The sequence below is a fragment of the Silurus meridionalis genome, chromosome 24 (assembly GCF_014805685.1).
Source record: "Silurus meridionalis isolate SWU-2019-XX chromosome 24, ASM1480568v1, whole genome shotgun sequence".
NCBI classification, from domain to species: Eukaryota; Metazoa; Chordata; class Actinopteri; order Siluriformes; family Siluridae; genus Silurus; species Silurus meridionalis.
In genome coordinates, this window is record NC_060907.1 from 3,370,143 (window position 1) to 3,397,696 (window position 27,554).

General features: G+C 40.9%; 5 protein-coding genes across 15 annotated transcripts in view; 4 read left to right on the top strand and 1 right to left on the bottom strand.

The window, feature by feature from the left end:
* Window positions 1–1,592: 1,592 nt before the first annotated feature.
* Window positions 1,593–3,879, top strand: si:ch211-286b5.5 (uncharacterized protein LOC100003596 homolog). The gene is given in 3 exon segments (XM_046838164.1): window positions 1,593–1,808; window positions 3,755–3,830; window positions 3,833–3,879. Coding segments are annotated over 3 exon segments (216 nt in total). The 5' UTR covers window positions 1,593–1,715.
* A 3,448-nt stretch (window positions 3,880–7,327) lies between these two features.
* si:ch211-286b5.4 (afadin- and alpha-actinin-binding protein) lies at window positions 7,328–14,066 on the top strand. 6 transcript variants are annotated; one of them, XM_046838024.1, is made up of 13 exons: window positions 7,328–7,450; window positions 7,854–7,928; window positions 8,070–8,161; window positions 9,043–9,111; window positions 9,525–9,660; window positions 9,755–9,833; window positions 10,467–10,584; window positions 11,513–11,681; window positions 11,748–11,851; window positions 12,583–12,744; window positions 12,834–12,951; window positions 13,682–13,832; window positions 13,909–14,066. In XM_046838024.1, the coding sequence occupies exons 2-13, from the start codon at window positions 7,871–7,873 to the stop codon at window positions 14,003–14,005; spliced, it is 1,353 nt and encodes a 450-aa protein (XP_046693980.1). In that variant the 5' UTR covers window positions 7,328–7,450; window positions 7,854–7,870; the 3' UTR covers window positions 14,006–14,066. The 6 variants fall into 6 exon arrangements, with proteins under 6 accessions (XP_046693980.1, XP_046693983.1, XP_046693985.1 ...); XM_046838027.1 differs by having other exon boundaries at window positions 9,525–9,648; XM_046838025.1 differs by having other exon boundaries at window positions 7,332–7,399.
* Window positions 14,067–14,866: 800 nt separating this feature from the next.
* On the top strand, window positions 14,867–16,523 carry nanos3 (nanos homolog 3). Of its 2 annotated transcripts, XM_046838135.1 has the most exons (2): window positions 14,867–15,098; window positions 15,215–16,523. In XM_046838135.1, exon 2 carries the CDS (start codon window positions 15,226–15,228, stop codon window positions 15,805–15,807), a length of 582 nt encoding a protein of 193 aa, XP_046694091.1. In that variant the 5' UTR covers window positions 14,867–15,098; window positions 15,215–15,225; the 3' UTR covers window positions 15,808–16,523. The 2 variants fall into 2 exon arrangements, with proteins under 2 accessions (XP_046694091.1, XP_046694090.1); XM_046838134.1 differs by lacking the exon at window positions 14,867–15,098 and having other exon boundaries at window positions 15,116–16,523.
* A 1,520-nt stretch (window positions 16,524–18,043) lies between these two features.
* LOC124378352 lies at window positions 18,044–23,259 on the bottom strand. Of its 4 annotated transcripts, none has more exons than XM_046837969.1 (6): window positions 23,133–23,259; window positions 22,151–22,312; window positions 20,299–22,002; window positions 19,971–20,152; window positions 19,447–19,557; window positions 18,044–18,417 (listed from the first exon to the last, which is right to left on the bottom strand). In XM_046837969.1, exons 2-6 carry the CDS (start codon window positions 22,205–22,207, stop codon window positions 18,321–18,323), a joined length of 2,151 nt encoding a protein of 716 aa, XP_046693925.1. In that variant the 5' UTR covers window positions 22,208–22,312; window positions 23,133–23,259; the 3' UTR covers window positions 18,044–18,320. The 4 variants fall into 4 exon arrangements, with proteins under 4 accessions (XP_046693925.1, XP_046693927.1, XP_046693928.1 ...); XM_046837971.1 differs by having other exon boundaries at window positions 23,127–23,259; XM_046837972.1 differs by lacking the exon at window positions 23,133–23,259 and adding an exon at window positions 22,899–22,971.
* Window positions 23,260–23,430: 171 nt separating this feature from the next.
* cc2d1a (coiled-coil and C2 domain containing 1A) overlaps window positions 23,431–27,554 on the top strand; it is a 20,115-nt gene continuing 15,991 nt past the window's right edge. Inside the window, exons 1-8 of one of the 2 annotated variants that reach the window (XM_046837948.1) lie at window positions 23,431–23,583; window positions 24,704–24,765; window positions 24,862–25,009; window positions 25,096–25,202; window positions 26,368–26,595; window positions 26,846–27,134; window positions 27,220–27,347; window positions 27,440–27,512. In XM_046837948.1, the coding sequence (XP_046693904.1) occupies window positions 24,709–24,765; window positions 24,862–25,009; window positions 25,096–25,202; window positions 26,368–26,595; window positions 26,846–27,134; window positions 27,220–27,347; window positions 27,440–27,512 (1,030 nt within the window). In that variant the 5' untranslated portion in view covers window positions 23,431–23,583; window positions 24,704–24,708. The remainder of the gene's footprint in view (window positions 23,584–24,703; window positions 24,766–24,861; window positions 25,010–25,095; window positions 25,203–26,367; window positions 26,596–26,845; window positions 27,135–27,219; window positions 27,348–27,439; window positions 27,513–27,554) is intronic. The other variant, XM_046837949.1, reaches the window with a different exon arrangement.

Below are 27,554 nucleotides of genomic sequence, written 5' to 3' on the forward strand. Positions count from 1 at the left end.
AGATATACAGTATACAATAAGAAACTGAGTGAACATCTGACCAGCGCTACAGCAGAAGAGTGAATGGAATTAAAGCGGTAGTGCGTGTGTTTGTGAATATTGAAAATTGGTCAAGTTCAAGTATGATTCAATGAGCAAAGACTGGGTCAGTGTAGTATTGTACAGTGGGATCATTGTTGGTGCAAACAACCTCCTCAGTTTAACAACAAACTTGGGGTTGGTCCATGTTGTTGTATCTCAGCAGGTCTAACACATCCACATTTTCAGCAAGATGTGAGGCATTCCACAGTTGACCATCATCAAGCAGGTTGAAATCTACACATTTCTTCTGTACATCAGCTTTAGGTTGTGATCATCCAAGGTCAATCCACAAGCGGTTTAGGAGGAAGAACCGTTTTAGTGCTCATAAAGATCTGTCATGCAGATCAGCAATAAGAGGTGAGGAAGGTACTGTCGATTTGTTGCGTTTTCCATTTCCAAACAGTTTATCAGAGGGGCCCTGTTTCTTTCAGTGGAAAACTGAGCAAGCACTTGATTAAAAATTTATAACAATTTCAGTTAATCTGGGAATTCCATGTATGCTCCTGGAGGATGTAGAGAGAGCAGGACCAGTTATCATCATAATGTTATGGTGAAGGATAAACGGATCATAAGCAGCTAGATCACGAGCTGTAGCCCTACTTTACTCAACTCAGATCACCACTTTCTTACATCAGTTAAACATCCATGCACCACAGCACCTAGTGGACATGAATGGTATAGCAACACCATAGTCAGAGAACATAAGATATATGTATATATATATATAAAAGAACAAGAAATAATTATTTATGGACCATATTAGACATTGTGGTGGAGTGTAGATAGATAGATAGATAGATAGATAGATAGATAGATAGATAGATAGATAGATAGATAGATAAGGTGTAGAGGTATAATAGGAATATAACCCCAATTATACACTGTACAGAAGTGCAGTCAGGTGGGAATCCAAGAGCTTAAGATTCAGCACATTCAGGTGCATTATTGAGGTAAAACGTTTAAAAATAATGTGTTTGTATCTTTATGCTGATTATCAATCAAGTGGGAACTGAAAATACTGTTTAGCAGCTGAACCAAGGAGCTGTAATAATGTATTAACAAAAAAAGACAATTAAATTTCATGATCATATTAGTGCCATCTAGTGGACAATCTGAGAGACTGTACAAGAAGAGGAACTAATAGGATCTGAACAGATGAACATTATGGTGTATATGATGTGTTTTCATTCTTAGTTCTCAAATCTGTTATTTCTGTACGTTTTATTTACAACTTATTTAATTAAGCTATTTACAAAAAAGAGAGAGAGAGAAGAAGTGAATTCGGTTAAATCTGGCAACTCTGAGAAATAGCTTCCTTATACAAATGAGTGCAAAAGTGCACTGTAACTGTGTAATCTGTTTGAGACTTTTTGCAGTTTTGTAAGTTATAACTCAAGCTTCTTTTTTAAAACACCCATGGAATTTTTTGTGTATGTTTTGGAGTTAATACTGAAAGAAAAAATTAATGAATGAGTACAAAAGTAAGCAGGAGGGTTTTCTAGTTGTCTGGCAACCCGTGAGCGGATAGGCGTGGTTTAGAGTGGGTTCTCTCTCTTGTCTCACTGTGGCCACTTCCGGTTTCTCTTTAAACTTTTTGGGTGTTTTATTTTTAATAACATTCACAAAAGGTCGCCATGTCGAACAACAACGCCACCAGCACGAGCCTGGCCGTGGCTCACAAAGCCGTGAAGCAGCTGCGGCTCGAGGCGAGCGTCCGCCGGATTCACGTAAGAACAACAACCGAGGGAGTGAAAGTTTTTCCTCCCCGTCTTTTGTGCCGGGCTCGATCCCAAATCGCTCGCCGCTGCGTGTGCATGCGCACTACGCGGCCGTCGTATGCGCCCTACTTAGGGGCACTCCGAATACAAAATCTGTGGATTTGGGATTCGCGCACTGGAACTGACACCAGTTGCTAACAGGGGCGTCAGAAACCAGTTCAGATAAACAGAAATAAAACTTAAGTGTCGTAAAACAGTCTGTTTTTAATAAGTTTGAGATTTTAATATATATATTTTTTAATAAATTCTCCAGCAATGTTGTAGCACATCTCCGAGAAGATCATGGTGTTTCTTCTCGTTAGCCTGAGCTGCTTCTCTTCCCTGTGAAATGTTCAATATCAAATAAAACCTTTAGATCTTTTAGATAAATGGAAATAATGGAGGTAAAGATGGACAGATTAGATCAATATAATTGCTGTAGTAGATGGATGGATGGATGGACTGGATGTACAGATGGATAAAATGGGTGGATTAAATTGATATATAAATAAACTGAACAGAATTATAATCGCAACACTTTTGTTTTTGCTCCCATTTCTCATGAGCCGAACTCAAAGATCTCAGACATGATCTCATGTCTCTCAAATATTGTTCACTAATCTGTGTAAATGTGTGTTAGTGAGATCTTCTCACAGGTGTGGCAGATCCAGATGTTGATTAGACAGAATGATTATTTCACATTTGTGTCTCAGGCTGAACACAATAAAAGTCCACTCTAAAATGTGCAGTTTTACTGTACTGGGGTCTGAAATCCAGTCATTATCTGGTGTGACACCATTTACCTCACGCAGTGCAGCACGTCTTCACATAGAGGTGATCAGGTTGTTGATTGTGGCCTGTGAAATGTTCTTCAATGGCTGAAGTGGAACTGCAGTCGGGTCGAGACCCCGATGAGGACGAGCTGCAGATGAGATGCTCTTTGCTGATGGAAAGCGATTGTTGCAGCAGCTGTGTGAAGAGGTGAAGATGCTGGATGTGGAGGTCCTGGGCTGGTGTGGTCACACGTGGTCTACGGTTGTGATGATGGTTGGATGTACTGCCAAATTCTCTCAAACGCTTTTGGAAATGCTTATGGTAGAGACATGAACATTCAATTTACATGCAACGGCTCTGGTGGACGTTCCTGCAGTCGGCATGCCGCTCACACGCTCCCTCAGAACCTGCAACATCATGCTGTGAGAAAACTGCACATTTTAGAGCACTTTTACTGTGTCCAGCCTAAAGCGCACCTGTGCAGTAATCATTCTGTCTAATCAACATCTGGATCTGCCACACCTGTGAGGTGGAGGAGAAGATCTCACTAACACACATTTACACAGATTAGTGAACAATATTTAAGAGACATGAGATCATGTCTGAGATCTTTAAGTTCGGCTCATGAGAAATGGAGGCAAAAACAAAAGTGTTGCGTTTATAATTCTGTTCAGTGTAGGATGGATAAATGACTGATTAGAGGGTTATATATTCAATATAAATTGAATGGATGGATAGATTGAAATAATGGATGGCTGGAGATATGGATGGATTAGATAAATAGAATGTATGTATTAGATAGAGGAATAGATTGGATGGATTGGATGTACAGATGGATTAAATGGATGGATTAGATGAATAAAGGAACAGAATGGATGAGTTGATGATGGATTAGAAGGATATATAAATTTAAAACGTGTGTGGGGGGTGTATATAATATATATTATACTAGCTTTTTATTTATTTGTTTGTTTGTTTATTAGATGTCTGTTTAGTGAAGAAAAGGTGTGTATGAGTATTTGACTGTATAAACGTATACGTAAAACAATAATTGTACTTTTCATTTCGATGTATTTGATGAGTAAAGATGGACAATGTTTCTCCCTGAGGATGAGCTTTTTTTGACCCTGATGTTTGTTCAGGTCTCTCAGGCAGCTACGGATCTGAAGAATTTCTGTCTCCAGAACGCTCAAAAAGACCCGCTGCTGATGGGCGTCCCGTCCGAGATAACCCTTTCCGCCCTCCCAAATCATGTGGCCTGCTCTGAGGTACCCTGTGGATGGAGGGATGGATGGATGGATTAGATGAATATATAAATAGACTGTATAAATTGATGATTGATGACTTAACAGAATGGATGGATGGATGGATGGATGGATGGATGGATGGATGGATGGATAGATGGAATTAACCCAGGGACAAACTTACACTTATAAACAACATCTTATTTATTTTTTTCACCACAAAAAAAAAAAATATATATATATATATATATATATATATATATATATATATATATATATATATATATATATATAAATTGGATGGATGGATGGATGGATATAAAAATTGGAAAAAAGGGTGGATGGATGGATGGATGGATGGATGGATGGATATAATAAATTGGATGGATGGATGGATGGATGGATGGATGGATATATAAATTGGACAAAAGGGTGGATGGATGGATGGATGGATGGATGGATGGATGGATGGATGGATATAATAAATTGGATGGATGGATGGATGGATGGATGGATGGATGGATGGATGGATATAATAAATTGGATGGATGAATAGGTTGATGAATTAAATGGATATATATAAATTGGATCAATGGATGATGGCTGGATGATGGATGGAAGGATGGACATAAATTGGATAAAGGGGTGGATGGATGGAAGGATGGATGGATAGATGGATGGATGGATGTGAATGGATGTGAATATATATAATGTCTCAATGTCTCTGTCCTCATGCAAACTAATTGTATTTTTTTTTTTTTGTTCTGGCACAGGTGACAAGGATTTCTGAAAAGACTTCATGGAGCATCACACACACACACACACACACACACACACACACACACACACACACACACACACACACACACGTGCTCTCATCACTTTCCTACAGTGGTGTGAGGGCTCCTCCTGCTGGACGTTCTGCTCCTACACGGTCCACCATCCACATGTAGCTCTTCTCTCACTCACACTAAACCCAGTCCCGGCTTGAAGACTCATTTCCTGCGTTCACAAAGCCTTCGAGATGAAATCAGTGAAATAAGGGAGAAATTTGTATTGGGGTTAAATCTATAAGATATGAAGTGGACCATTCTAAACCGGACTGTTACTTTTATGGGGTAATTTGATTGATTTTGGGAGTTAACTAAAATGGGAAATCATTTCGTTCCCCTGTAGAGTCTCTTTACAGGTACCGCAGACTGTAAGTAGCTCTGGGAAACACTCGGTATACTTCTCCATATCTGTCACTATATCGTATACTTTATTTTGTGCTAGGAAAAGGTGTGTTACCGCTCTGGTGTTATACCTGAGGTTATGCCTTCATTATTAAGTCCATCACTGGGTTTTTGCTTCTGTCAGCTAACTGTGATGCACTAGCTAGCTTAATAGTTATCAGTTACTATCTAATGCTTAGCATCTACTTTTCCTGGTTGCCTAGCAACAGCATTCTGAGCAACTGGATTAGGCAGGCTTCCATTAACAACATTAGTCAGTAGAGACACACTATATGGCCAAGTTTTGCTCCTGACCATAAGATTAGTATAGTAAAATTTCATTCAACTTTGTGGGAACCGTTTGATGGAGAACCACAAATGGGCGGCGTCCCAACACTTAAAGTGTCTATATAGTGTTGGTGGATTGGGACTCAGATAACCGATATGGTGTTTTTAACTAGAATAGGATGTCTGCCATAAAAACACTAAACAAACAAGTTTTCTTCATACACACAGTGTTTTATTATTTTTAAAGGGCTACCATTAAAACCTTACAGCACCAGGAACCCGTACTGATCTGCAGAACCCGTGAGGAACTTGGTGGGTTTTTTCCCGCCTTCACTTGCTTGTTTTTATGTGAAGGTTTCTTCTTTTTCAATTAGATTTTTTCTTTTCTTTTTTTTTAGAGGTGTAGATTTGTAAAACGTAATCCTTTTACTAATTTATTAGCCATAGGATTTGCATGAAAACAAAATGGAAGTTTCTGATTCGAATGGGTTTGATTTTCCACACCGGCTCAGATCAGCGTTAGGCTTCGTGCTCCATCAGAACACATTCCTGAGCAGGTGTATTGACTGTATCATGACTGTATTGATTATGCTTTGAATTTGACAGTAATTCTTTCACACACTGTTTTGGATATAAATTGATTCTACAGATTCTATAATTACTAATTAGAAATCGGTAAACACTACACGGATATCGACACTGCATTATCCAGCGTGCTTTGGATTCTGGGGCTTTGTGTTTTCATGTGTAATTTGGGGAAAAAATCTTCGGGTTGTTTTGTCTGTAACGTCACTGACGGAGTCATCACTTTAGTTTACTCCATTCCTTCTTATCACAGCTCTTGTTTTTTTGTTGTCTGTTGAACCTTGTGCCTTATAGTGTTCTTGTAAATCTTTCAGTAAAGCTACATACTTTCCCCCTGACCCATCTGAGTGTGTGTTTATTTATTTCTTCATCATTAAAGCTGTCTAAATGACCCAAGGAGACTGTTTATGGAATTATATACAATTGGAGCTGAAGAATGACACAGGGTGAATATTACATTTACAGCACTTGGCAGAAGCCCTGAGCTACTTACATTTATCTCAATCATACAACTGAACAGCTATAGATGTTAAGCATCTTGGTGTGGCTGGAATTCAAACTTAACGTTCAGATCCAATGCCTTAACACTAAGCTACAACCTCACACCCTGTGATGGAGTATCACCTTTTACAATGGTCACATCCCAGCATGTATGGTATTTGGCAGATGCAGTGGTAGTTTAGTGGTGCTGGGATTTAATCTTGAGACCTTCCATTCCAGAGTTCAATGTATTAACCACCGAGCGACCATCTCTTTGCAAAGCAAAACTCACCCAAATGGATCAAAATAACGCTCACACATTTTATACAAGTAATGTATAAAATAAGGGATGTGCTAGCTCGGTGGATAAGGCCATGTTCACACTAAAATGTTTTTCGTTCAAAAACCCATATTTTCTTTTCCGTTTTGCCCTTCTGACGAAGTTTTCAGCCAACAAAAAGGTAGCTTTTCTAAAAAAGGCCAATCACAATCCTTTATTCACACTGATGCTTTACATTTTCGTTTCAACTTTCCAGTTTACTCGGTGTTGTACTTACAGATTATGACTGATTGTTTTGTTGTATTCTAACTGGCAACCCAGACTTTTTAATTTAATTTTAAAAAATCCAATAACAAATCTGGCCATTCTGCTGTCCAATTTTTCATTACAAATGTAATTTTTATGAAGTTTTTCTATACTGAGGGAATCTTTCTCATTTCTGACTTCTACTTTAAGCTTAAAAGTAATTAAAGCTTGACCATGTTTTGGTGTAGAGGCATTCATTTCCCCAAATACTTCACACTTGTTTCATTGATATTTCCACACCGAGTCCTGAGGTAGTCTGTAATCCCCAGCTGACTGAGGTTGTCAATGATTAGCATTAAGAATCGCCACCTGATGTGGGTGTGATGTCACGCTCTCTAAATCTGTGTTTCTATCCTGACAAAAGAATCCAATAAATCTCTTCTCAAGAAGGTGAGAGAAATGAAGAACAGTTTACTCATTGATCAAGCAGAAGGTTATCAGGTAAAGAGGAGTTATACTTCAAAATTGACCTTGATACACTTCACGGTTTATAAGATCTGATCTGGCTTTAGAAGATGAGTTTTAAGCTTCTTGACACACTAAAAGGTTTCACAAAGCTGATTGAAGAGGAGTTGGAGGTTTGCGTCAGCTTGATGGTCTCAGGGGGACACCAAGAATTGTTTTTCTCAGGCCTGGTTAACGACATTAGCCTTGTAGCTGAGTGCAAAGCTAATAAAGCAAAGAGACAGTGAAATCATCAGGGCACAGTGTGGAGAGTTCATGCCTGGCTAAAGTGTTCCTTCAGAACTTTAGATCTGCTGACGTGCTCCCTAAACTCTATATAACTGAATTTGTGACAAAACTTTCAGATATTTGTTTTGAGAGTGTGTGTGTGTGTTACAAGCTTTAGGTGGTGTAAAAATGGCTAACAAACAAGAAGGAAAGTCGCTCACAAGCCGTAGGACTCATGACACCTCAGGTATTGGAATGCTACTGATTCTACATTTAAACTTGTATATGTAAATGGAAAAATGAAAATCGATTTCAGAATGTAGAATAATTTCCCGGTTCTCAGGTGCAGGATAAAGCGAGATTCCATTATGAAATGTCTTCGTTACAGAGGTCCAGAGCACTAGGGTGTTGCTGCAGGTCAGTACGGCTTCCAGCAGGATTTTCAAAGATGAGAGGAACGAACGCAACAGATCGCTTCAGGTGCAAATGTAACTGTAAAGAGAGAAAAACTTTGCTGTCGTTTATGAACGATTAATGTGAAAAAGAAAAGTTGTATTTTGTGGTGAAACTGCAACTTTATTCTAATGGTATATAATATTTATATAGATGGATGGAGAGATGTGGATGGATGGGTGGCTTGAATAGGGGGAACTGACTGATCTCTCTTCACTTTTCTCAGATAGATAGATGGATGCATTGGTGGATAGATGAAGAGACAAGGATGGATGGATGATGGATCGATGGATGGAAAGAGTTTGTGTGTAACATTTTAGGGCTGTCAATCGCTTAAAATATTTAATTGAAATTAATCTCATGATTGTCGTGATTAATTGCAACTTAATTGCACATTTGTATCTGTTCGAAATGTACCTTAAATTAATACTTTTCAAGTGTTTAATACTCTGATCAACATGGTCACAGAAAACTAATGATGCTTAAGTATTAGTGAAACCAAACTCAACATGGAGCATGAAGACAAAATATTCTTGTAAATGTTTTAAAGTAATTCTGGTGTTTTTAAATGATGTAAATAATCAGGACACCAAACTGAACCTTTGCTATGTTTCCACACGGACGCTTTTAGTTGCCGGATGTGTGTCATGGCGGATTTTTGTGCTGATTTGAGAATTGGCACATCAGTAAAACTAAATTTATTCAATTAAAAGCGTCCATGTGGAAACATAGCAAACATTCACGTTATTAGAATTGGTGCCGTTTAAAGTAATTTGCGTTGACACCTTAATAAATATCTCTCCATCCATATTGACATCACAGAGCTGCTGTATGTTAGACACATGGAGCCTCTCCACCTTCTGCTTGATGATATATGATATATATAATGATGATGTATTTATTCACAGGAGCAGCTTATGGAAAAAGATCAGTGCATCACTAAGCTGCAAGATGCACTTCAAAAGGAAAGGGAGAAGGTAAGGAGGAAACACATGCACATTTATGTTGGTTAATGGGGAGGTGGAAGCTCAGTGGTTAAGGCTCTGGGTTACTGATTGGAAGGTTGGGGGTTAAAGCCCCTGTATCGCCAAGCTGCCACTGTTGGGGCCCTTGAGCAAGGCCCTTAATCCTCTGTGCTCCTGAAGCACTGTACCATGGTTGACTCTGCGCTCTGACCCCAGTTTCCTAACATCACTGGGATACGCTTAGCTGTAATGTACATGTGAGGTGTATAAAGCACCTTTTATTTCTTTCTTAGTTTGCTTTAACTGCTGTAGTGAAGTTTACTGTTTGTGCCGTAAGTGTTGTCCGGGTTCATCACACTCGTATCCTGTGTGTGTGTGTGTGTGTGTGTGTGTGTGTGTGTGTGTGTGTGTGTGTGTGTGTGTAGAACTCCAGGTTGCAGTCTCGTTATACGCAGCAGGCAGCTGAATTAAAGCGCAGGGAGCAGCTGGTGAACAGGATGAGGGAGAAGCTCTCGCAGTTCACAGACCGACACAGAGACCGGGGCGTGTGTAAGACACAGTGTACATGAACTTCTGATGGATTCATCCTGTGAGCTCGAAGAGTGCAGGACCAGAGGAGCAGGATATAAGTGGTCATGTTTTTCCCTTTCTACAGCTATAGAGATCATGAACACTCTTCCTAAGCAATCGGGACAGAGGGATGCGATGTCCCAGAGCGCACGGCATGATGGGAGGTACAGATTATACGTTTACTGTCTGTTTTTATAGGTTTATACATAATTTACTTTTAATCACCATCATATGTTTACAGAGATGGACGGATGGATGTATAAATTGATGAATCAATCAATGGATGGATAAATAGATGGCTGGATGGATGGATACAAATGGAATAAAATTGATGGATGGATGAATAAAAGGAAGAATAAGAGATTGAGATGTAGATATATAGTTATTTGTAGACCATTTTTCTCATTTGTATCTACATATTCTGAAAAGAACTAAAGTGGGATGTAAGGATTAAAATGAAGCTGTTTGTAGGAAGTTGTAGATGATTTAAGACTCATGAGCGAGTGGAAATCCAGACCCGGCACACAGAACTCTCATGAATGAGAATCTTTTTGAAGTGTTTGGAACCGCACCATGATGTGAATCATACAAAGACATGATCCAGAAATTGGGTTTCTGAGCTGCACAAAAGAAAAGAGAGAACTGGTCCAAACAGAACCTAGTAGAACTTCTGAGTTCTTGATCACTGACAAAAAAAATCGACTGTTGGTTATCTGGTGATTACTGGTTCAGGAAAAACTCTTGTCATTCTTGCGTTGTTAAATTCTCTTTCTCTCTCGTGTATATTCTCCCTAAAGGAAAGATGAGGCTCTGAGGTTGATGCTGGAGAGGAGAGAGGCTGAGCTCAGGGAGGCCATGAAGCTGCGTCACAGCCTCACCACACTACTGCACGCGCTCAAAAGTGACATGCAGCAGGTGATGGAACCGCAGTCCCTTTGCTCAATTTTGTTTGGGATTCAGTATAATGAAGTGGTTATGGTCCAGAAATTAAAGAACTCCAGGGGTTGGGTTGTGATGGCAGAAAAATAGACTTGTGTTGAAACAGGAAACAAACATTTTCTTCATCTTCAGGGAGAGAGCGAAGTCTGCAGGAGCCAGATCTGTCAAGCAGGGTATGTGCAAAAGTGAGATCATGTTGTTCACGTGCTCAGAATAGCACTAGGTGCACAGGACGATGTCTTTTGGCACACTGACTTCAGGAGGTCTGTGCTCCCGTGACTGTGCGTGTTGCCTTGTGCTGCCATCTGTTGGTGTGTTTACAAAACTTCTCATATTTTGTTAGAAGTATGCTGAGGATGGAGGAATTGAGGAAGGCCATAGAGGAGGTTTATGGATGTGGTGAAGAAAGACATTCAGGTGGTTGGTTTGAAAGAGGCAGATGTTGAGGACAGAGTGGTATGGAAATGGATGATTCACCGTGGAGATCCCTAACAGGAGCAGAAGAATTGGGAAAAGAGGAAGAATTGGCGAACATGAAAAATGATAAACACCATAACTTCCTGACTGACATTGAGGTCCTTGGAAACACCATTCCATTTTGACAAGGAGAACGTTTTATAAAAAACACTTGTCCAAGTTTGATCATTTTCCATTGTACTTTGTTTGGTATCAGAAGAAATCTTGTTGCTCATTTAAACACACTTTCCACTGAGATTAGCCATATGGGGCTGTTTTCATATTCATTATCTTTTTACCTCGGAGCTACTATTTGTGTCATTCAGTATACAAACCTCTGGGAACTTCTAAGCACTTGTGTACTTGAGTAATGTGTCCATCCTGACAGTGAAGACCAGGTGTAATGTTCTGAATCAAATCTTTTTGTCCTCTGTTTTGCATCTATCAGACTTTAAAGGAGATGGGAAAGACTGTGGAGGAGGTGGAAAGGGAGGAGAAGACAAGTGACACGAGCAGGCTGGTGAAATCAGAGCAGTCACTTGGTGATCATGTGACGGGGGGCGTGTTTCTGGAGTGGACACGAGTCCAGCAGAGGCTGATGGAGCTGCAGGCGCAAAGTGTGTAGGTGTGGTAATGGTGAATAAAATAAACAAACTTGCAATAAATTTTGTGTTTGTGTGTAGGCCCAGCCACAGTCCGAACAGACCAGGAGAAGCTTCAGGCTCAGCTTGAAGAAGAGCTGGAGCAGAGCAGAGAGCTGGTCAGAATACAACAGCAGCTACTGCAGGTCCTTTTTCAGTTTTTAGCCTAAAAGGCCCACTAGATTCATGGCACGGCTGGTTTACATTTCTCAGTGCCCACAAAAATTCCATTAAATGCAAAGCTCTCGAGAACTCGGACGAAAATGACTAAAGGACCAAGAGATTTCAGTTGAGAATTTCCACAGGCCAAATTTTCTTCCAAGAATGTGGAGAGAATTTTTCTGAGGACACGTTTCAATTTTAAAATACACCACGTTCCTGCAACACCAACGCAAACCAGGTGGCTTCTCGGATGAGTTCATCTCCTATCATTTTAAAGCGGTTAGAAGCGCTTGCTCCTTTTTTTTTTTTTTTTTTTTTTTTTTGGAAGAGGTCACGCTCTCACGTGTCATGATCAATCAGACGTCTACAAACATTGACAATTCACATGTATGAGTCCGCAAATTTCGTCAGCAAAATGACAAGACACACTTTTGGCCCAAATTACTGGATTTGCACAACTAGCACATTTCCACAGCGACGTTGAAGCCCCTATAAATGAATGACGCATAATTATTTTTCACATACGCACAAAAATATAACGTGGACGTTCTCACTACTGTGAAGCCATTGCGCGATTCGTTAGCATTAAATCAGTGCTAAGTAAAGGAGAATTGTTACACAAGTGCTGTGCCTCAAAAAAGGTTGATAAACACTATCATTTACACCAAATGCATGAATGGTCTTCCAGGTTCTTATTCTCTCATGTCTCTCTCAGGACAGTGTGGTGTCTCCACTCCCTGACCCCCTGATAGACTCCTACTATCTGGAAGAGTGGGAGCGACTTCAGGACAAGTGGGCGGAGTTTAACCGGCAGAGGCGGAGCTTCCAGCAGGAGAGGCAAGCCTTCACAGATGCGGCGATCCGATTGGGCCATGAGGTCAGGACAAAACTGGAAGGTTGAGAGGAAGTGATGTAGCTGTATCTCATTCTGAAGAACTCTAAACAGGGTGTGTGTGGTGTTCACAGAGATGCGAGTTTGACCAGCAGAAGGCCTCATTGTTGAAACAGCAGTTCCTCAGCACATCTCCAGTGATGAAGACTTTACACTCTAACCGGAGAGAGAGCACGGCACTGAGTGACTTGAGTATGCACAACACACACACACACACACACACACACACACACACGAGATTCACTAATTAATCGGTTTTGCCAATTAAATTTAAAATAGTAAAGGTCATTACGACAGTGGCCTCTAGAGGCGAATCCCGTGCTGATTGTTTATGTGAGACTACGTGCTGCACGTAGAGTTCTATTTTATATATCTTTATTTTATTTAGCACATTTTCAGTACTTTTTTTTTTTTTTCTAACATGTTCAGTACTTTTCTATACAGAAGTCCAAAGAGGCCACGCATTATATTCTATCTTTCTTGTTTTTCTTGTTTACCTGACAGCCTCCTTCTTAATCGTTGGACACTTTAAATCACCGGCACTCGCGGAGCTGTTTCAGTTTGAGTGCATCCCTGACCAAAGTAAACGCGAATGCGATCATCCGTGATTCTGCAATGATGCGGCCGCAGGAGAGCCTCCAGAATACACACAATACTGACAATGTTTCTGTGGAGATCACGAAAAAACAAGAAAGAGAGAAATATTATAATGCAGGGCCTCTTAGGACTTAGGTTTTAATCAAGAAGGATCCAACCTAGATATCGATATCAGTCAAATCCACTATCGGACCACCTCTCTCACACACACACACACACACACACACACACACACACACACACACACACGCACTATTTAAAAAATACTAAACAAAACCGGTATTCTATGTTAATCATTACATTACAAATTGTGTGTTTATGGTAGGAGTGGTGGCTCCAGATCGTCTCTCTCTCTCCCCCTGTGTCACGCCTTCCTCAGAGGGGTCAGAGGTCACACCCTGGTCAGGGCAGAATACAGGACTGACCCCCAACACCCCTGAGCTCTACTGCATCCTTCAGCTGCCATTTTCCTGCAAGTGGGTCACCCCCCACACACACACACACACCCCTTACACAACTTCACTAACATCTCTCTCTCTCTCTCTCTCTCAGGGAAAGTGCAAGTCCTCCATCAGAGACTTGGGTGAAAGAGGCACATGGAGGTGACTTCAGCCTGGACAGACAAAACGCAGAGAACTGGTTCTTTTAATTACGTGTGTGTGTTAGAGACAGTCATGCTCTACTGACCAAATAAAGTCCTTTACAGCTTTTCCTGTGTGTGTGTGTGTGGAGAAAGCGATCGAGATCTTTGCAAATTTCAGTACTAAGGACTCAAGACATCGTGTCTCGGGAAAGCGTCTCAGAGTGAATATCTCTCAGCATGTTGTTGTTATTGTTATCAGCTCAATTAAGTTTATTTGTAGACTTTTAACATTAGAAATTGTCCCAAAGCAGTAAAATAGGTTATCAAATTAGTATAAGTGTCTCCTCACTGGTGGACAAAGTAAACAAACCATGTTGAGTTAAAGTGAGAAACTCTGTAAAATGTGACTCCAGTAAACGTGTCCTTTTAAAACATTCACGTGAGTGAAACGGACAAACGTTTTTCAAATGTACTGAAGTATCCAATCTTAATCATCTCAGTTTAGTGTGTTGAGTAACAGTGTTTTCATATAAACTCATACACTGATTTTAACGCATTCCATTTACTTCCTTTACTTTCCACCACTGGAAACTATGATGAGGCTGATGTTCAGAGTGGTGCATCTCCAGATCTTGTACTACAAAACCACAATCATCGTCTTGTGAGATTTGAGGTGAACTGGTATACTTACTAAACTTCACCAGCAGCTTTATGGAGCAGAATGATTCCACACACACTTTGGTTCCCATGCGAGAAGTTGAAGAACAATCATTAATTTCACCTGCAAGGCCTTAGAAAGAACATCACGCAATGAGCAGGACATCAGGCCGGATTCTGATCCCCACAACAGGAGAAGTGGTTATTGCTGGGTAAATGGACTCTGGTGTGTTAGAGGAGATACCATGTGCAGCAGAAGGTTCTCCAGGGTTTGGAGTCTGAAGATGAAGTGGACATTCACATCCTGGAAGTGATTTAATGACTTTGTGTCTCAGAAATCCGGATTTTCTGCTACATAGAATCTTCTAGTTTACTGATCCGTTAATTATGCGTCGATTCTCTGCTAAAGCGAAGAACCGATTCCTCAGTGGGATGCAGGTGCGCGCTGATTGCTGCTCACCACCGACACGCGCCGGACACGTGCGCGCGCTTACTTAAGCAGGTAGGGCTGATGACGGGGGAGTTTTGTTGGTTTCACATTTTTCCTCTCTTTTCTCTCTGTTCATCCTTTTGTCTGACTTGCGATGGTGTTCTCTTTGCTGCGGCTCATCCTGACAGCACACTGCTCCATGGATTCCGAGGAGAAGCGATACTTTCAGCCCTGGCGTGATTACATGGGGCTGGCGGAGAAGGTGCGAGCCATGCGAGAGTCCAGGCTCCTGGGGGAAACTTCTGCTTCTGAGGAGTTCAGATTTACGCGCGGGATATCCTCCTCTCCTCCTCCTGCACCACCACTACCACCTCCACCACCTTCTCCTTTTCAACACCACCACAGTCATGGTGACTTACAGAGCTTCTTCCCTGAGCATGAGAACAGATGGAGACCCAAAACGCCGAAATCCGGGAGAACCGTGAGTCCATTCCCACCTCCATCACCAACACCGCATCCTCCCCCACCTCCACCTCCACGGGCGGTCGGTCAGCGCTTCTCTGAGAAGTTCTGCAGCTTCTGCAAACACAACGGTGAGTCCGAGCTCGTGTTTAAGTCGCATTGCCTGAAGAGCCGCGCTGGAGAGGTTCTGTGTCCGTATTTGCGCAAGTACGTGTGTCCGCAGTGTGGAGCGACCGGCGGCCGTGCGCACACCAAGCGCTTCTGCCCACTCGTGGACAGCTCGTACGTCTCAGTGTACACCCGGGCTCCACGGTACTAACTGGAACTCCAGGTTTCGCTTTAGGTACCAACTGTGGTACCTCCTCCAGGTACCTTGAATAGTTTAGGTACCTTATAGATGCGTATATAATAATCTGATACTAAAAGGGTGCCTTTAATTATGATAACATGGGTGTAAAAAAGTTGAGCTTTTAAAGAGAGAAAGAAAAATGTTCCAAAAGAGTATTTTAATATCTGAATTATTGAACTTCGCTCTTAAGTTGTGTTGATTTTAAGTGTTTTTGTTTTATATCATGAACCAACACTCTGGAAAGACCTGTACTGACTTCCGAAAGGTCTGGGTGCCAAGAGTTTTGCTTTTCTTCATTACTTGTGTGTGTTTAATTTGAAGATTTGTTTCACTAGTGTGTGTTTTACTCGGGTGGAATTTGTTTTTGTTTGTTTTTCTCTTCAATACTCTTGAACTCAGGCCTGTGTGGGGCTCAGTACAGGTGCAGGTGGACCTCCAAGCTTCTCTGGAGGACATTTCTTCTCAAGTCCAAGAGAAAAATGTTGCAGGGTTTTAGAATTTTTTTTTAATTATTATTATTATATATAATGTGCTTGTATGAAGCTTCTGTTTGTTTGTTTGAAATCTATCATGTTGAAATATATATATATATATACGATGCTGTTTTTGTTATGACTGGACATCTTCGGTGTGTCTCTTGTAATTTTGTAGTTTAATTTTCTAATAATAATTTTTAAACAATGGTGTCCCTTGTGTCTTCCTTCCAGCATTATGATGTTGAAATCTTTTGTGTTTGTGGTGTTTTTTGTCTTTCTTTCATACCCAGCACCTCATTATCATCACTCTGAACTTCGCTCCCAGGCCATTTCTCTGTGGTTCTCCTCCATACAGTGAACTTTATATCTGTGACGGGTATCGATAGGTCATGTGTACCGTATACCAACAACACCGACAACTAAAAAGTGACATTTAAAAAAAAAAAAAAAAGTCACTAATTAGTGGATGTTGGGACCGTTTTCTTTGGCGCTACAAATAACTTGTACCGCGTATAATTCTTTGGTTATTAGGAATTTTTTTTTGGTTAAAGTTTTCTACAAAAGCAATGTAGATAAAGAACCACAGAATGAAATGATCTTTGTGACCCAGATGATTTTTCTACAGTGTCAGTTGAGTTGCTTAAGACCAAACAAACAGTTTTGTAACACACATAAATCTCTCTCTCTCTCTCTCTCTCTCTCTCTCTCTCTCTCTCTCTCTCTCTCATATATATATATATATATATATATATATATATATTTTATATATATATATACACACATACAGCAGTAGCGAGCTGTGCCTTTGACCCCCAGGCCTTCAGTGGTGTCCTGCCTGAAACAATTCACCGATTAATACCATCATTATGACACCACGTCTGTAGAGATCACAATTCAACACGTCTCCTTTCACTGGAGCCACAACTGCACCTCCACATACATCATCTCCAGCAGAAGCATCGATATACACCTCATCACATCACCCAGGGGTTTCCTGTGCATTACGATTTTCCTGGGGATTTGAAATGTGTTTTTTGTGCAAATTCTACAGGGAAAAACGCTAAAGTGTTTAGGTGAGCAGAGAAGGTCATGCTGGCTCTGATGGCTTGCCACTGATCCACACAGGGTGGAGCATTAAAAGAGGAAATGTTGGAAGTGGGAGTTGGAGACCCCTGGGCGGTGTTGGTGTGTGTGTAGAACAAGTGTGAGCTCGTTTTGAAGCTCTTGTCATTAGTTATAATGGAGCAGTGGAGTGATGCACAAGCGTTCGCTGTAAAACCTTTTATAAGAACGCTGATGGTGTGAGTTTCTGCACAAAAGGAATCTGGGAGTCGTTACCAGTTTAGACGTCATGATCGTGTCCTACGTGCTCATGGGGGCATCATTTTGAAGAAACGACTCGACACGGCGATGATGTGAAACGGAGCGGTGAGGCCTCCTCATGATGGCAGCTCGATCAGCCTTAATGTTCTCTGGTGTGCTGTTCAACACCACCTGGGGATTTTCGATCGTGACGTCCGAACTTGTAGTGATGCCGCAATTTCTTTTGTGCAATAACTCGCACCATCACATTGTTTCAGTTTCTTCTGCAGAAATGCCACATCTACACCAGTTTAGAAGATCTGATACCAACTGGTCTCTGTGTCACGACACTTTCACACCAAACCCCTCGTGGTGGAGTGAAAGACGTTCACGCTGCAGTGTGATGCATAAAAAGAAAAAATCGACACTTGAACACAATTATTATTTATGTAATAAAAATATGAATCTCCTTCCGAAAAGCAAATAGACAGATGGAATGAAGGACAGGAGAAACTGTAACTCATAAAGGAAGTAAACACATTAACCTTTACAACTTCTCAAAACCCAGAACACAAACTCAGAACAATTCACTCCTTACCTCTTTATATCAATAAGTATCAATAATCCCTATTGACAAATTAACATTTAATTGTAGAACAATGTTATAATGAAGTCCCACACGTCAGTCACCAGGACGTGTCCCGCTCACGTCTCAGCATGGCGAGGGCCGCGATGACGACGGTTCAGAGGTTTTCCATGCCGCACGAGTTCCATCTCCCGGTGTGCGGCCATGACGGTACGACTGTGTGTGTGATGAGGGAAATAAAAAAAAAAAACACACAATGGGCATAGTTTAAAAAAAAAGTCAAAGCAAAACTGATATGAATTCAAATCGTTAGAAAATATGTGCTAAGATTTGGTGTCTCTGTTTCTACTAATCATCTGTTCCAAATGTCCAGCCTACTGATCCGACTCTCACACGTCTGACCAGAGCAGCAGTTCCCAAACTTTTTCCTCTTATTCTCTACTTTAGAGTGTTGGGAGAAGGAGGGTAGATTTTCAAGCCCCCTCCTGCCCTCAGTCATCCAAAAAACATGGTAATGGAAAAAGAATATATAGTTCTAATCAATAAAATCAAATAGCATCATGAGGAAAAAAGAGAAATAAAAGTGTAGTTGTGTTGGGTATAGAGCTGTGAAATTCTGGGATTTTTCAAAACTGGAAACTTTCCACAGGAATAAACTGGGATTTTTTATAAATTTGCAGGGTGGCCAATAACAGGGAAGTTAAATGTAGTTGAAAAAATCTTGCAAAAATGTCATTGTTTCAAATCTGTATTAGTTTGCATGCTTCAGCTTATGACCAAACAAAATATTTATATTTATGCTTGTTAAATGATACACTTTATGTAAATTTCCCAAAATGTCTCATTCATTCTCATAAATTACTGGTAAGTTTCCAACTTGGAATATTCACAAAATTCCCAACAGTTCTCGGAAAGGCAACTCTAATTAGGTGGCCTAACTGATGTTTTAATTTACTTGCATTAATGACCTGATTGTTTGTTAGTGTTTGCTTTGAGTGTATGAACTTTATTTTTAATAAAGTAAATCACAAATAAAGATTAATAAATTACACGAAAAAAAAAAAAGATATAAATTCCTAAATTTGCACCTTACTTGCCATGTCTTTATTCCCCACTAGGGGATGCTAACCACGCTTTGAGCACCACTGGGCCAGAGGAAACACGTGTTAATTTTTTGTATTTCATACGTCATCTCACGTACAAATGTTCATAAAGAAAAGGAAAAGCGCCTGCTAAGGCTCGTACTTCAAAGAGGAGAGTTCTCTAACGAGGCCTCGCACCAGCTCCGTAGCATCCTCCTGGTGATCGTGGTTTTCCGGGACCGACTCGTCCTCCGGCTCCATGTTGAGGTCCATGCTAAATGAAGGAAAAAAAAGATGGCAACGCCGTACGAGTTATTTGTAGCGCCAAAGAAAACGGTCCCAACATCCACTAATTAGTAGAAATAAGTAAAAATAAAATTTCAGGTTGCTGCTGGTTATAAAGTTATAAAGTGATGAGGAAAAACTATTACATTTTATATATTAAAAAAGTATCAAAAAATAAAAATTGTTATTATGCAGTAAGACTAAAAAATTATTTAGTTAAGTAATGGATTGAGGAAAAAAAGGGAAAAAAGCCACTTCAACTATGGAAGATCCGATTTTGTACTTAAGATTTAATGGTAATTGAATTAATTAATTAGTTAATTAACTGATTGAATTGATAATTTAAAAAAACTAATCTGATCCAAGAAAAAGAAACAAAATGGGTTCTGCTGTATGGTTCACCTGAGTGCGATTTTATGGATTTGGGAATCCGTCATAGAAAAAACCGACGAAGGAACACACAAGTCAGGGCAAGTCTCCTGAGGCAGCTCTTCACCAGCAGGGGTCAGGGTGGAGTTATGGACGTGCTGCTCGAATGCACTTGGGGTAACAGGAGTCTCTGGAGAATTCTTGTCTAAAAGACTCTAGAGAGCGGAAGGAAACGTAAAAATAAAAAAACGCATTAATAAAAAGGAATCGTGTTTATTTCCACCAGCTCGTTTGCTGTTTACTGAAGATTTTGCCACATTATGTTTTGCTTAATTAGGTTTTGCTTAATGCTACTCCTTACATGCAGGTGGAGCTCCTGACCAGCAGGTGGTGCTGTAGGATCAAGAATCCCTTTAGAATCGTCAGCATCTCCTCCAGGAGGTTCTGTTATCTCAAATACGCCTGTAGCAAGCTGGTCGTTTCCACCAGGACCTCCTGCAGTTTGTATGTCAGAAGAAGCGATCGTCGTGATACTCATGATGTCCACGTGGACGAAGGGGTTCAAACATTCTTCAGTAGGCCCACCTGCTTCAGGTCCGTGTGGGCCGGGTTTCTTAAAGGTGGCCATATTGGATGGACAATGCTCTTCGATCTCCATTTCATTTTTTCCCATATCTGTCAGAGCTTCTCTGCTTTCTTTAGTGATTGTGACAGAGCCTTTAGACATTTCCACCGTGGCACCTTGAACCTTCGAGGAAGGTTCCTCAGGCTCCTCATCCACTTCAGCATCAGCATGAAGATGTTTCAGGTTAAATTCTATATCTTGTTCATGAAGAACATCATGTTTTAAGTTAAATTCGATGTCTTGTCCACTGTCGATCATCTTCCCAGGAACATTTGGTTCTACATCACAGACTGCAGTTTCCTTTTCAAAGTCATTGTCAGAAGCAGGTACTGACGTTTCACCTTGGATCATCTTTGGGATTTTCCCAATGGTGGGACGTAACAGTGTTCGCTCCACCACTGTTGATATATCTTCTAAAACCAGTTCTCCAGCAGTTCCTTTGCTATCCATGATTACAGTCCCATTCTTTTCTTCTAACATACCTTTTTCCAGAAAATCTCCACTTCCTTGGTGGGATTCATCTGCGGTTCTTTCATCATTTTTCACTGCAATGCCCTCACTCACGTTTCTCAGTCTATTTTCTTCTTTTCCTGTTCTTCTTTCAGTATCAATCTCTTCAGCACCACTGTCCTCTTTCAAAACACCTTGGTTTTCTTCACATGCTGGGCTGGTAGTTTCTTGATGGTCCATTGGTGTGGTAACATCATTCTCCAACGCTGAACGGTGCAACAGATCTTTATTTCCCTCTTCCATCTGTCGTCCTATAAAACCCTGCCTGCAATGCTGTCCATCAAACGGGAACTTCCTCTTCCTGTCTCCAAGGCCACACATACCCATTCTTCTTCTTAATCTTTTCTTCACAGGAGGTTCCAAAGTTTCAGTCTCTTCGGAAGCCAGCAAAGGTATCTCACTATTAAAACACCTTTCTTCCCAATGCAACTTTTCAGAATCATCATCTCTGGACTTTGGTTCCATCCTAATCTCTGCTATGCTATCTCCGTTCACATCCAGGGAATGGTCACTGGAATGTTTTGGGGAGCTTTGGTCTTTGGTAGATGTCTCTGATTCAGGACTAGAGGTTGTCTCGGTTCCATTCTTCACCTCGGTCAATTCTTCAAGGAACTGAAAGATGGGAGCTTCCAACTCCAGCTGGTCCTGGGGTTCAGGTTCTTCAGTTTCCATCATGGATACATGGACTTGTTTCACCTCAGTTGTGGTTGTCTGAATTTCTTGGAGACTGACCGGCTCCACGGCCAGTTCTGTAGATTGTAATCCGTTTCCTTCTATATTTTCTTGTGCCATATCAGGAAAGATCTCAACCGGACCCAAAACAATTTCCTGCTCAGCTGCATTTTTGGCAACCTCTTTATCTGATTCAGCTTCAGACTGATGCTCTTTAGACGTGTCAATTCCAGAGATGGAGTTAAGCATATCTGCAATCTAAAAATATCAGAAGAGAAAACAAATTGCTGTGTAGATCAACTGATATTTAACACCAACATTTAGGATTATTTAGTGACTCCTACAAACGGTGTCACCAAAATCAAACCGAAATCCCCCTGAAACCTCAAACCTTCTGTCAAATGACCTGGTCTGAAGGTTCACCAGATGTGGAGCTTCCGTTGTTTTCCTGACTTTTGACCATTACTGCATCTCTGATGGAATGAAGACCTACAAGGGTGGATGCAGATATGATGGATGTTCTTGTACAGTTTTTAAGGGGTTATGGAATAGATCCACCTGGTGTAACCTAATTAAAAGAAAGAAAGAAAGAAAGAAAGAAAGAAAGAAAGAAAGAAAGAAAGAAAGAAAGAAAGAAAATTTTGTCAAAATTGGTTATAATAGTTAAAAAACCTTGGCGGAAATTTAGAAGGTGGATCGAAGACTATTGGAGTTTTATGTAAATGCTTCATCATGATTCTACAATGAAGATGATAATAAACTACCAGTATGATATATCAGTACTTTAATGTTGTAGTTTGTATAATATATACATTTATGTTTATTAGCATTTATGTTGAAAATATCGGTATGCTAACCAGCTTTAAACCACTTTCTTCTAGTTTTTATGATATTTACCTGTAATAAAGACCTGTAATAAAGTAACTTCATGACAAAAATAAGTTAAAAATGATAAACTTCCATCCTACTTCTACTTTCTTCCTTCCTTTATTATTCTAAAGACTTCTTTTCTGTCAGCATTTTTGGCGGGAAACGCCTGAGACTGCGCCATCTTGCTAGTCAACTACACACATTATAATATTATAATTACTGCATTTGGTATGGTTTTATTTCATTAATACTTAAACACAATGCACAATGATAAATTACCCTACCGTATCCGCAAGAACAGAGACAAACAAAAAATGTTTATATGAAAAAGTATAAAAAATAAGACGGAGTGGGGGGAGGGGGGTTGGTGGAGGAATCTAGGAACTGATTCTTTACACAAAAAGTCAACTCTTTTATTTTAAACGTGTGAGAAATTAATGAAGATGAAGTAAAAGATCTAGAGCATAAGTCGTATAAAGTACAAGAAATAATAAAAGAGAAAAAGAAAGTACAATTACGGTTATCAGACAACTGGTTTCCTCAAACTCAGTCTCGATATTTTTATGGAACCGATTCAAAAGAAAGCATCGGATCATAGAGTCGACTCCGAGAAAATATATATATTTTTGAAAACCACTCGGTAATCATTATTATTATGTATTTATTGCTAAATGTTAGAATAGATAGGGTATTACAAACATTTAGCAGCCATACTTTTTTATTATCATTCGTTTTTTAACGCTTTGATTTAATTAATAGCGTTCAGGACTCCCTTGTCGTAAAGCGTGGCCGGTTGTCGTAGTCGTTGCTATTGGAGACGAGACGGAAAGCAGGAAGTACTAGGAGTCGCAATAGCTAAAGGGGTAGTTTGAAGAGGTTTGTGTTGGCGGAACGGGGCAATTATTCACCTAAAGGAACGTTTAATACAACGCAGCATTCCGTGACGGAGGAAGGAAGTACAGGTTGGAGGTAAAAACGACGAAAACCCAGGTTCTGTTTTGGTGTCAGGGTTAAGCTGAAAGTCTGGCATGTAGCAGCTGGTGGCTGTATCTCATTTACATTCATAGTCCCTGACTAAGTGCACTACTTAGTGAACTACTCTGTATGGTTTTCTTGCGACATCTAGTGCACTTCGTCAGCAATTTCGTGCTATTTGGTTTCGAGCACAAATCAGCCTTACGTCCTTATTTCTGTCTACGAAATATTTATTTTATTTACGGACGATATTTGGAGGCTGGTTTCTGCATCATCAAGTTGAAATATGTGACATTATACTAATGAATAATTAAAATTTCGAGAGAAACGAGGTGTAAAACGACGACGCTGTGACGCATACAGCAACGCGGAAGTGTTGATTGATATGTGGTAGTGACGTCATACATGCCCAGAGTCCCCAAATCGGATTTGTGTAGAGAGTGGCTTCAAGGAGCCAATCAGGAGAATCCGATTGGGATAGGTTTTATTTTTTTACTTTTTAGATACAGTCAGTCAGGTAGCTTAGTATTTAAGGCATTTGATCCGAAAATCGTGAGTTCAAATCCCAGCCACACCAATCTGTCCCTCCTGGGCCCCTGAGTAAGGCCCTTAACCCCGTATCTGCTCAAGTGTATGAATGAGATAAAAGTCGCTCTGGATAAGGACATCCAAGGCCACCAAATCTTTGGTTTTTGGTTCTTCATGTTCTTGATTGATCTGAAGGTAATTGTGATGGAAAAATGCGTTATCTCATAACTCGGCACGTGGTCAAGATCGCAGATGTGTTAACTTAAGTGGTCAGATTAGCACCAGTCACGTGGCTCCTGAAACAGGACAATGTCTTTTGGCATGCTGACTTATGGAGGTCGGTGCTCCCTGTGACTGTGCGTCCATCTATAAGGCCAGTGGAAGCAATAATTAATTTCCGTATCATGTGACGCTGTATCTGTAAATGGATAAAACCTATTTGTCGTTCTTCAAAAAAAATCATTTTGAGAGGAAATGAAGGGGGATTTTAGGTGTGATGGACCTCCAGGGTTCGGACACTGTTCTGATACTTGGACTGTCTGGAGACACTGTTCACTTGAGCTTCCATTTCATTTTGTGTCCGCAGCCGTGATGAGTCGCAGCCGGAATCCACCACAAAAAGGCCAAGGAGCCGCCCGAGCCAGACAGGTGACGTAGCCTGGAGAACATCTCCACACCATGAGCAAAAACCTACTGCTGTGTATGTGGTTGTGGATTGACTGGCGTCTGCTCTGTGTCTCTCAGATGGGTTTGCTGTTGGATCTGTCTCCGGACGCTGGCCTGGACGAGTTTGGTGGGAATGATGAGGATTTGGAGGCGGAGCTCTTTAATCTGATTGGAGAAGACGGAGGTGGCAGGGGTGGGACGCAGGGAAAGAAACCCGGTGGGAAAGGTGAGATTGAGAAGTCAACCAATAAGAACTCAAAAGTTAAAACTGTCATGATTTTATTTTGTTTGTAATTCTGCTCCTTGTGGTAGATCCTGTCCCCATGGAGGACATTGAGCGCATGGCCGCTTTGTGCATGAAGGACCTGGACGAGGACGGAGATGAAGATCCAGATCTGGAGAACGACGCCGATCTCCTGGTAATGAGAAAACTCAGGATTATACAATACGCTGGGGGGTTTAGTGGGGTTGTTCATCTCTGGGTGTAAAGACCTTCCTGAGGTTCTCTCACTCAGTCAGTGTTTGTTTAGTAGATACACTTTTGCCTGTAAGGTGTATTATTTAATCTCTAGGTTTACTTTGTCTGGAAAACTGAAAGTAGATAATCTACTTTACAGTGCAGTACAGTGTACTTTAGTTTTTAGGAGAATTAGGAGATTAGGAGAAAAGATTATCTCCGATTTGGAGAGTAGATTCATCTGAGATTATGTGGAGATTAATTTCAGATTTGGTGAATGGATGAATCTGGGAATTTGTGAGTAGATAAATCTGAGATTTGATAAAAAGATTAGCTCAGATTTAGTTTTTACATGCTTGGGTTAGGTTTTGCTCTGATTTAAATTAAAACGATGTTTAAGCATGAAAGTCTGTTTGATAACAGCTCTGTACAGAATGGACAAAAGTCATTCAGCTGGTGATAACATTTACTCAGAATTAGTCTCAGTATTGGTTTTAGGATTAATCTCAGGATTGGTCTCAGGATTGGTCTCAGGATGAGTCTCAGGATTGGTCTCAGGATTGGTTTTAGGATGAATCTCAGGATTGGTCTCAGGATTGTTCTCAGGAATGGTTTTAGGATTAATCTCAGGATTAGTTTTAGGATTGGTCTCAGGATTGGTCTCAGGATGAGTTTTAGAATTAGTCTCAGGATTGGTTTTAGAATTAGTCTCAGGATTAGTCTCAGGATTGGTTTTAGAATTAGTCTCAGGATTAGTCTCAGGATTAGTTTTACTTACTTTTAATGAAAAGATTTTGGGGAGGCAGTAGTTTTATATCTATCCCTCAATCTAGAAGATATGGAGAACCACACTGGGTTAAGCCATGGCAGCAGAAAAAGGTTTTAAACCCTTAAAACTTAAGATTGTGGGGGCGGAGCTTAACGGAGGGTGGGAGGGGATTCTCATTTTCTAAACTTTTTTTCATTTACTGCTGTGGTAGACTTTATTCTTTCCGTCTCTCTTATTTGTACCCAGCAGGTTTAGATAGCAGCGACTTTTGGCAGTTTTTGGGAAGGACAAAGTTGAACAGAACATTTATTTTTGTTTTGCTTAACCATGTCTCGTCTGTGATGTCTCTGTAAATCAGGCTGAACTGAATGAGGTTCTGGAGGATGATAACGAAGCACCAGTTCCTGCACCAACCCCGCCTCAGCACTCTAATATCACCCCCAAATCCACCCCGACTACCCCGAGCGGTGCAGGAGGATTGGAATCCCTCCTGCAGGAACGTTTCGATATGTACCATGCAGCCATCACCAATGCAAAAGCTTCAGGAGAAGCCAGCAAGGCTCGCAGATACGACCGTGGACTGAAGGTGATCCAAAGTTCTACCTTTGGCAGAGATTTGTATCTCAGGACACTCATGGCCCTGAAATAAGCTCTGCCCATAGCTGCAATGTCGCCAGCGAAAGCATCTAACATACAGAGTTTTGAGGGAGAAGTTGATTGAAAGGAAAGATTGAGAGCTTGTTCATGTTTTCTTTACACCTGCAATTCAACCAACAAGAGGCTCTGAACAATTACACACTGCTCCTTTTTTAAATAGTGTTTCATTATTCCCACAGACACTACAGACCATGCTGGTGTCCGTGAAAAAAGGAAAAACCATTAACATGGAGGAGATCCCGCCTCCCGTCGCTACCGGCGCTAAACCCCCCCCCGTGCAGCAGGAGCCAATCAGAGGAGAGCCTGCAGCTCTGAAGACCAATGAGAAGCTGGTGCAGGAGGCAAAACCTGTAGCCCGGGTAAATCCTCAGCTCCTGCAACCGGCCAATCAGAGAACACCAGCTGTGACCCCGGATACACCGGCGATATCGCCATTAACTCCAGTCCAGCCCAGTGCTCAACATTCAGGTACACACACATATACACACACACATACACACACACACACACACATTTAAACACTAAATCGTTCAACATATTATGCTATATGAAGTGTGTGTGTGTCTTGCAGAGCTGAAGGCCAGTGTGTTGAGCAGACAGCGGGAATATAAACTGGCTGCTATTCAGGCTAAACAGAGCGGAAACGCAGACCTCGCCCGACAACACCTCGTCATTGCCAAGGTAACCGTACGCCACCCAGTGGTTCGAATTGTTCAGATTGAAGGGAAAAAAAAAAATACGACTTTTACAAAAAAAAACTCTGCCTTTCACAGAAGTTGGACTCTGTAGTAGAGGCGATGGACAGAGGAGAGCATGTTGATGCCGGCTCACTGCCGCCCCCTCCTGGTGCGTCCTAAACATCACTCCATTTATTTAATTATAATTTGA

Coding starts and splice junctions, on each gene's coding strand:
- si:ch211-286b5.4 (XM_046838024.1), top strand. CDS start 7,871: ATGGCTAACAAACAAGAAGGAAAGTCGCTCACAAGCCGTAGGACTCAT. Junction 7,929..8,069: donor TAGGACTCATGACACCTCAG/GTATTGGAATGC, acceptor TCTTCGTTACAG/AGGTCCAGAGCACTAGGGTG. Junction 11,682..11,747: donor GATGGAGCTGCAGGCGCAAA/GTGTGTAGGTGT, acceptor GTTTGTGTGTAG/GCCCAGCCACAGTCCGAACA.
- nanos3 (XM_046838134.1), top strand. CDS start 15,181: ATGGTGTTCTCTTTGCTGCGGCTCATCCTGACAGCACACTGCTCCATG.
- LOC124378352 (XM_046837969.1), bottom strand. CDS start 22,207: ATGGTCAAAAGTCAGGAAAACAACGGAAGCTCCACATCTGGTGAACCT. Junction 20,153..20,298: donor GTCAGGAGCTCCACCTGCAT/GTAAGGAGTAGC, acceptor TCCGCTCTCTAG/AGTCTTTTAGACAAGAATTC. Junction 19,558..19,970: donor ATCCATAAAATCGCACTCAG/GTGAACCATACA, acceptor TCCTTCATTTAG/CATGGACCTCAACATGGAGC.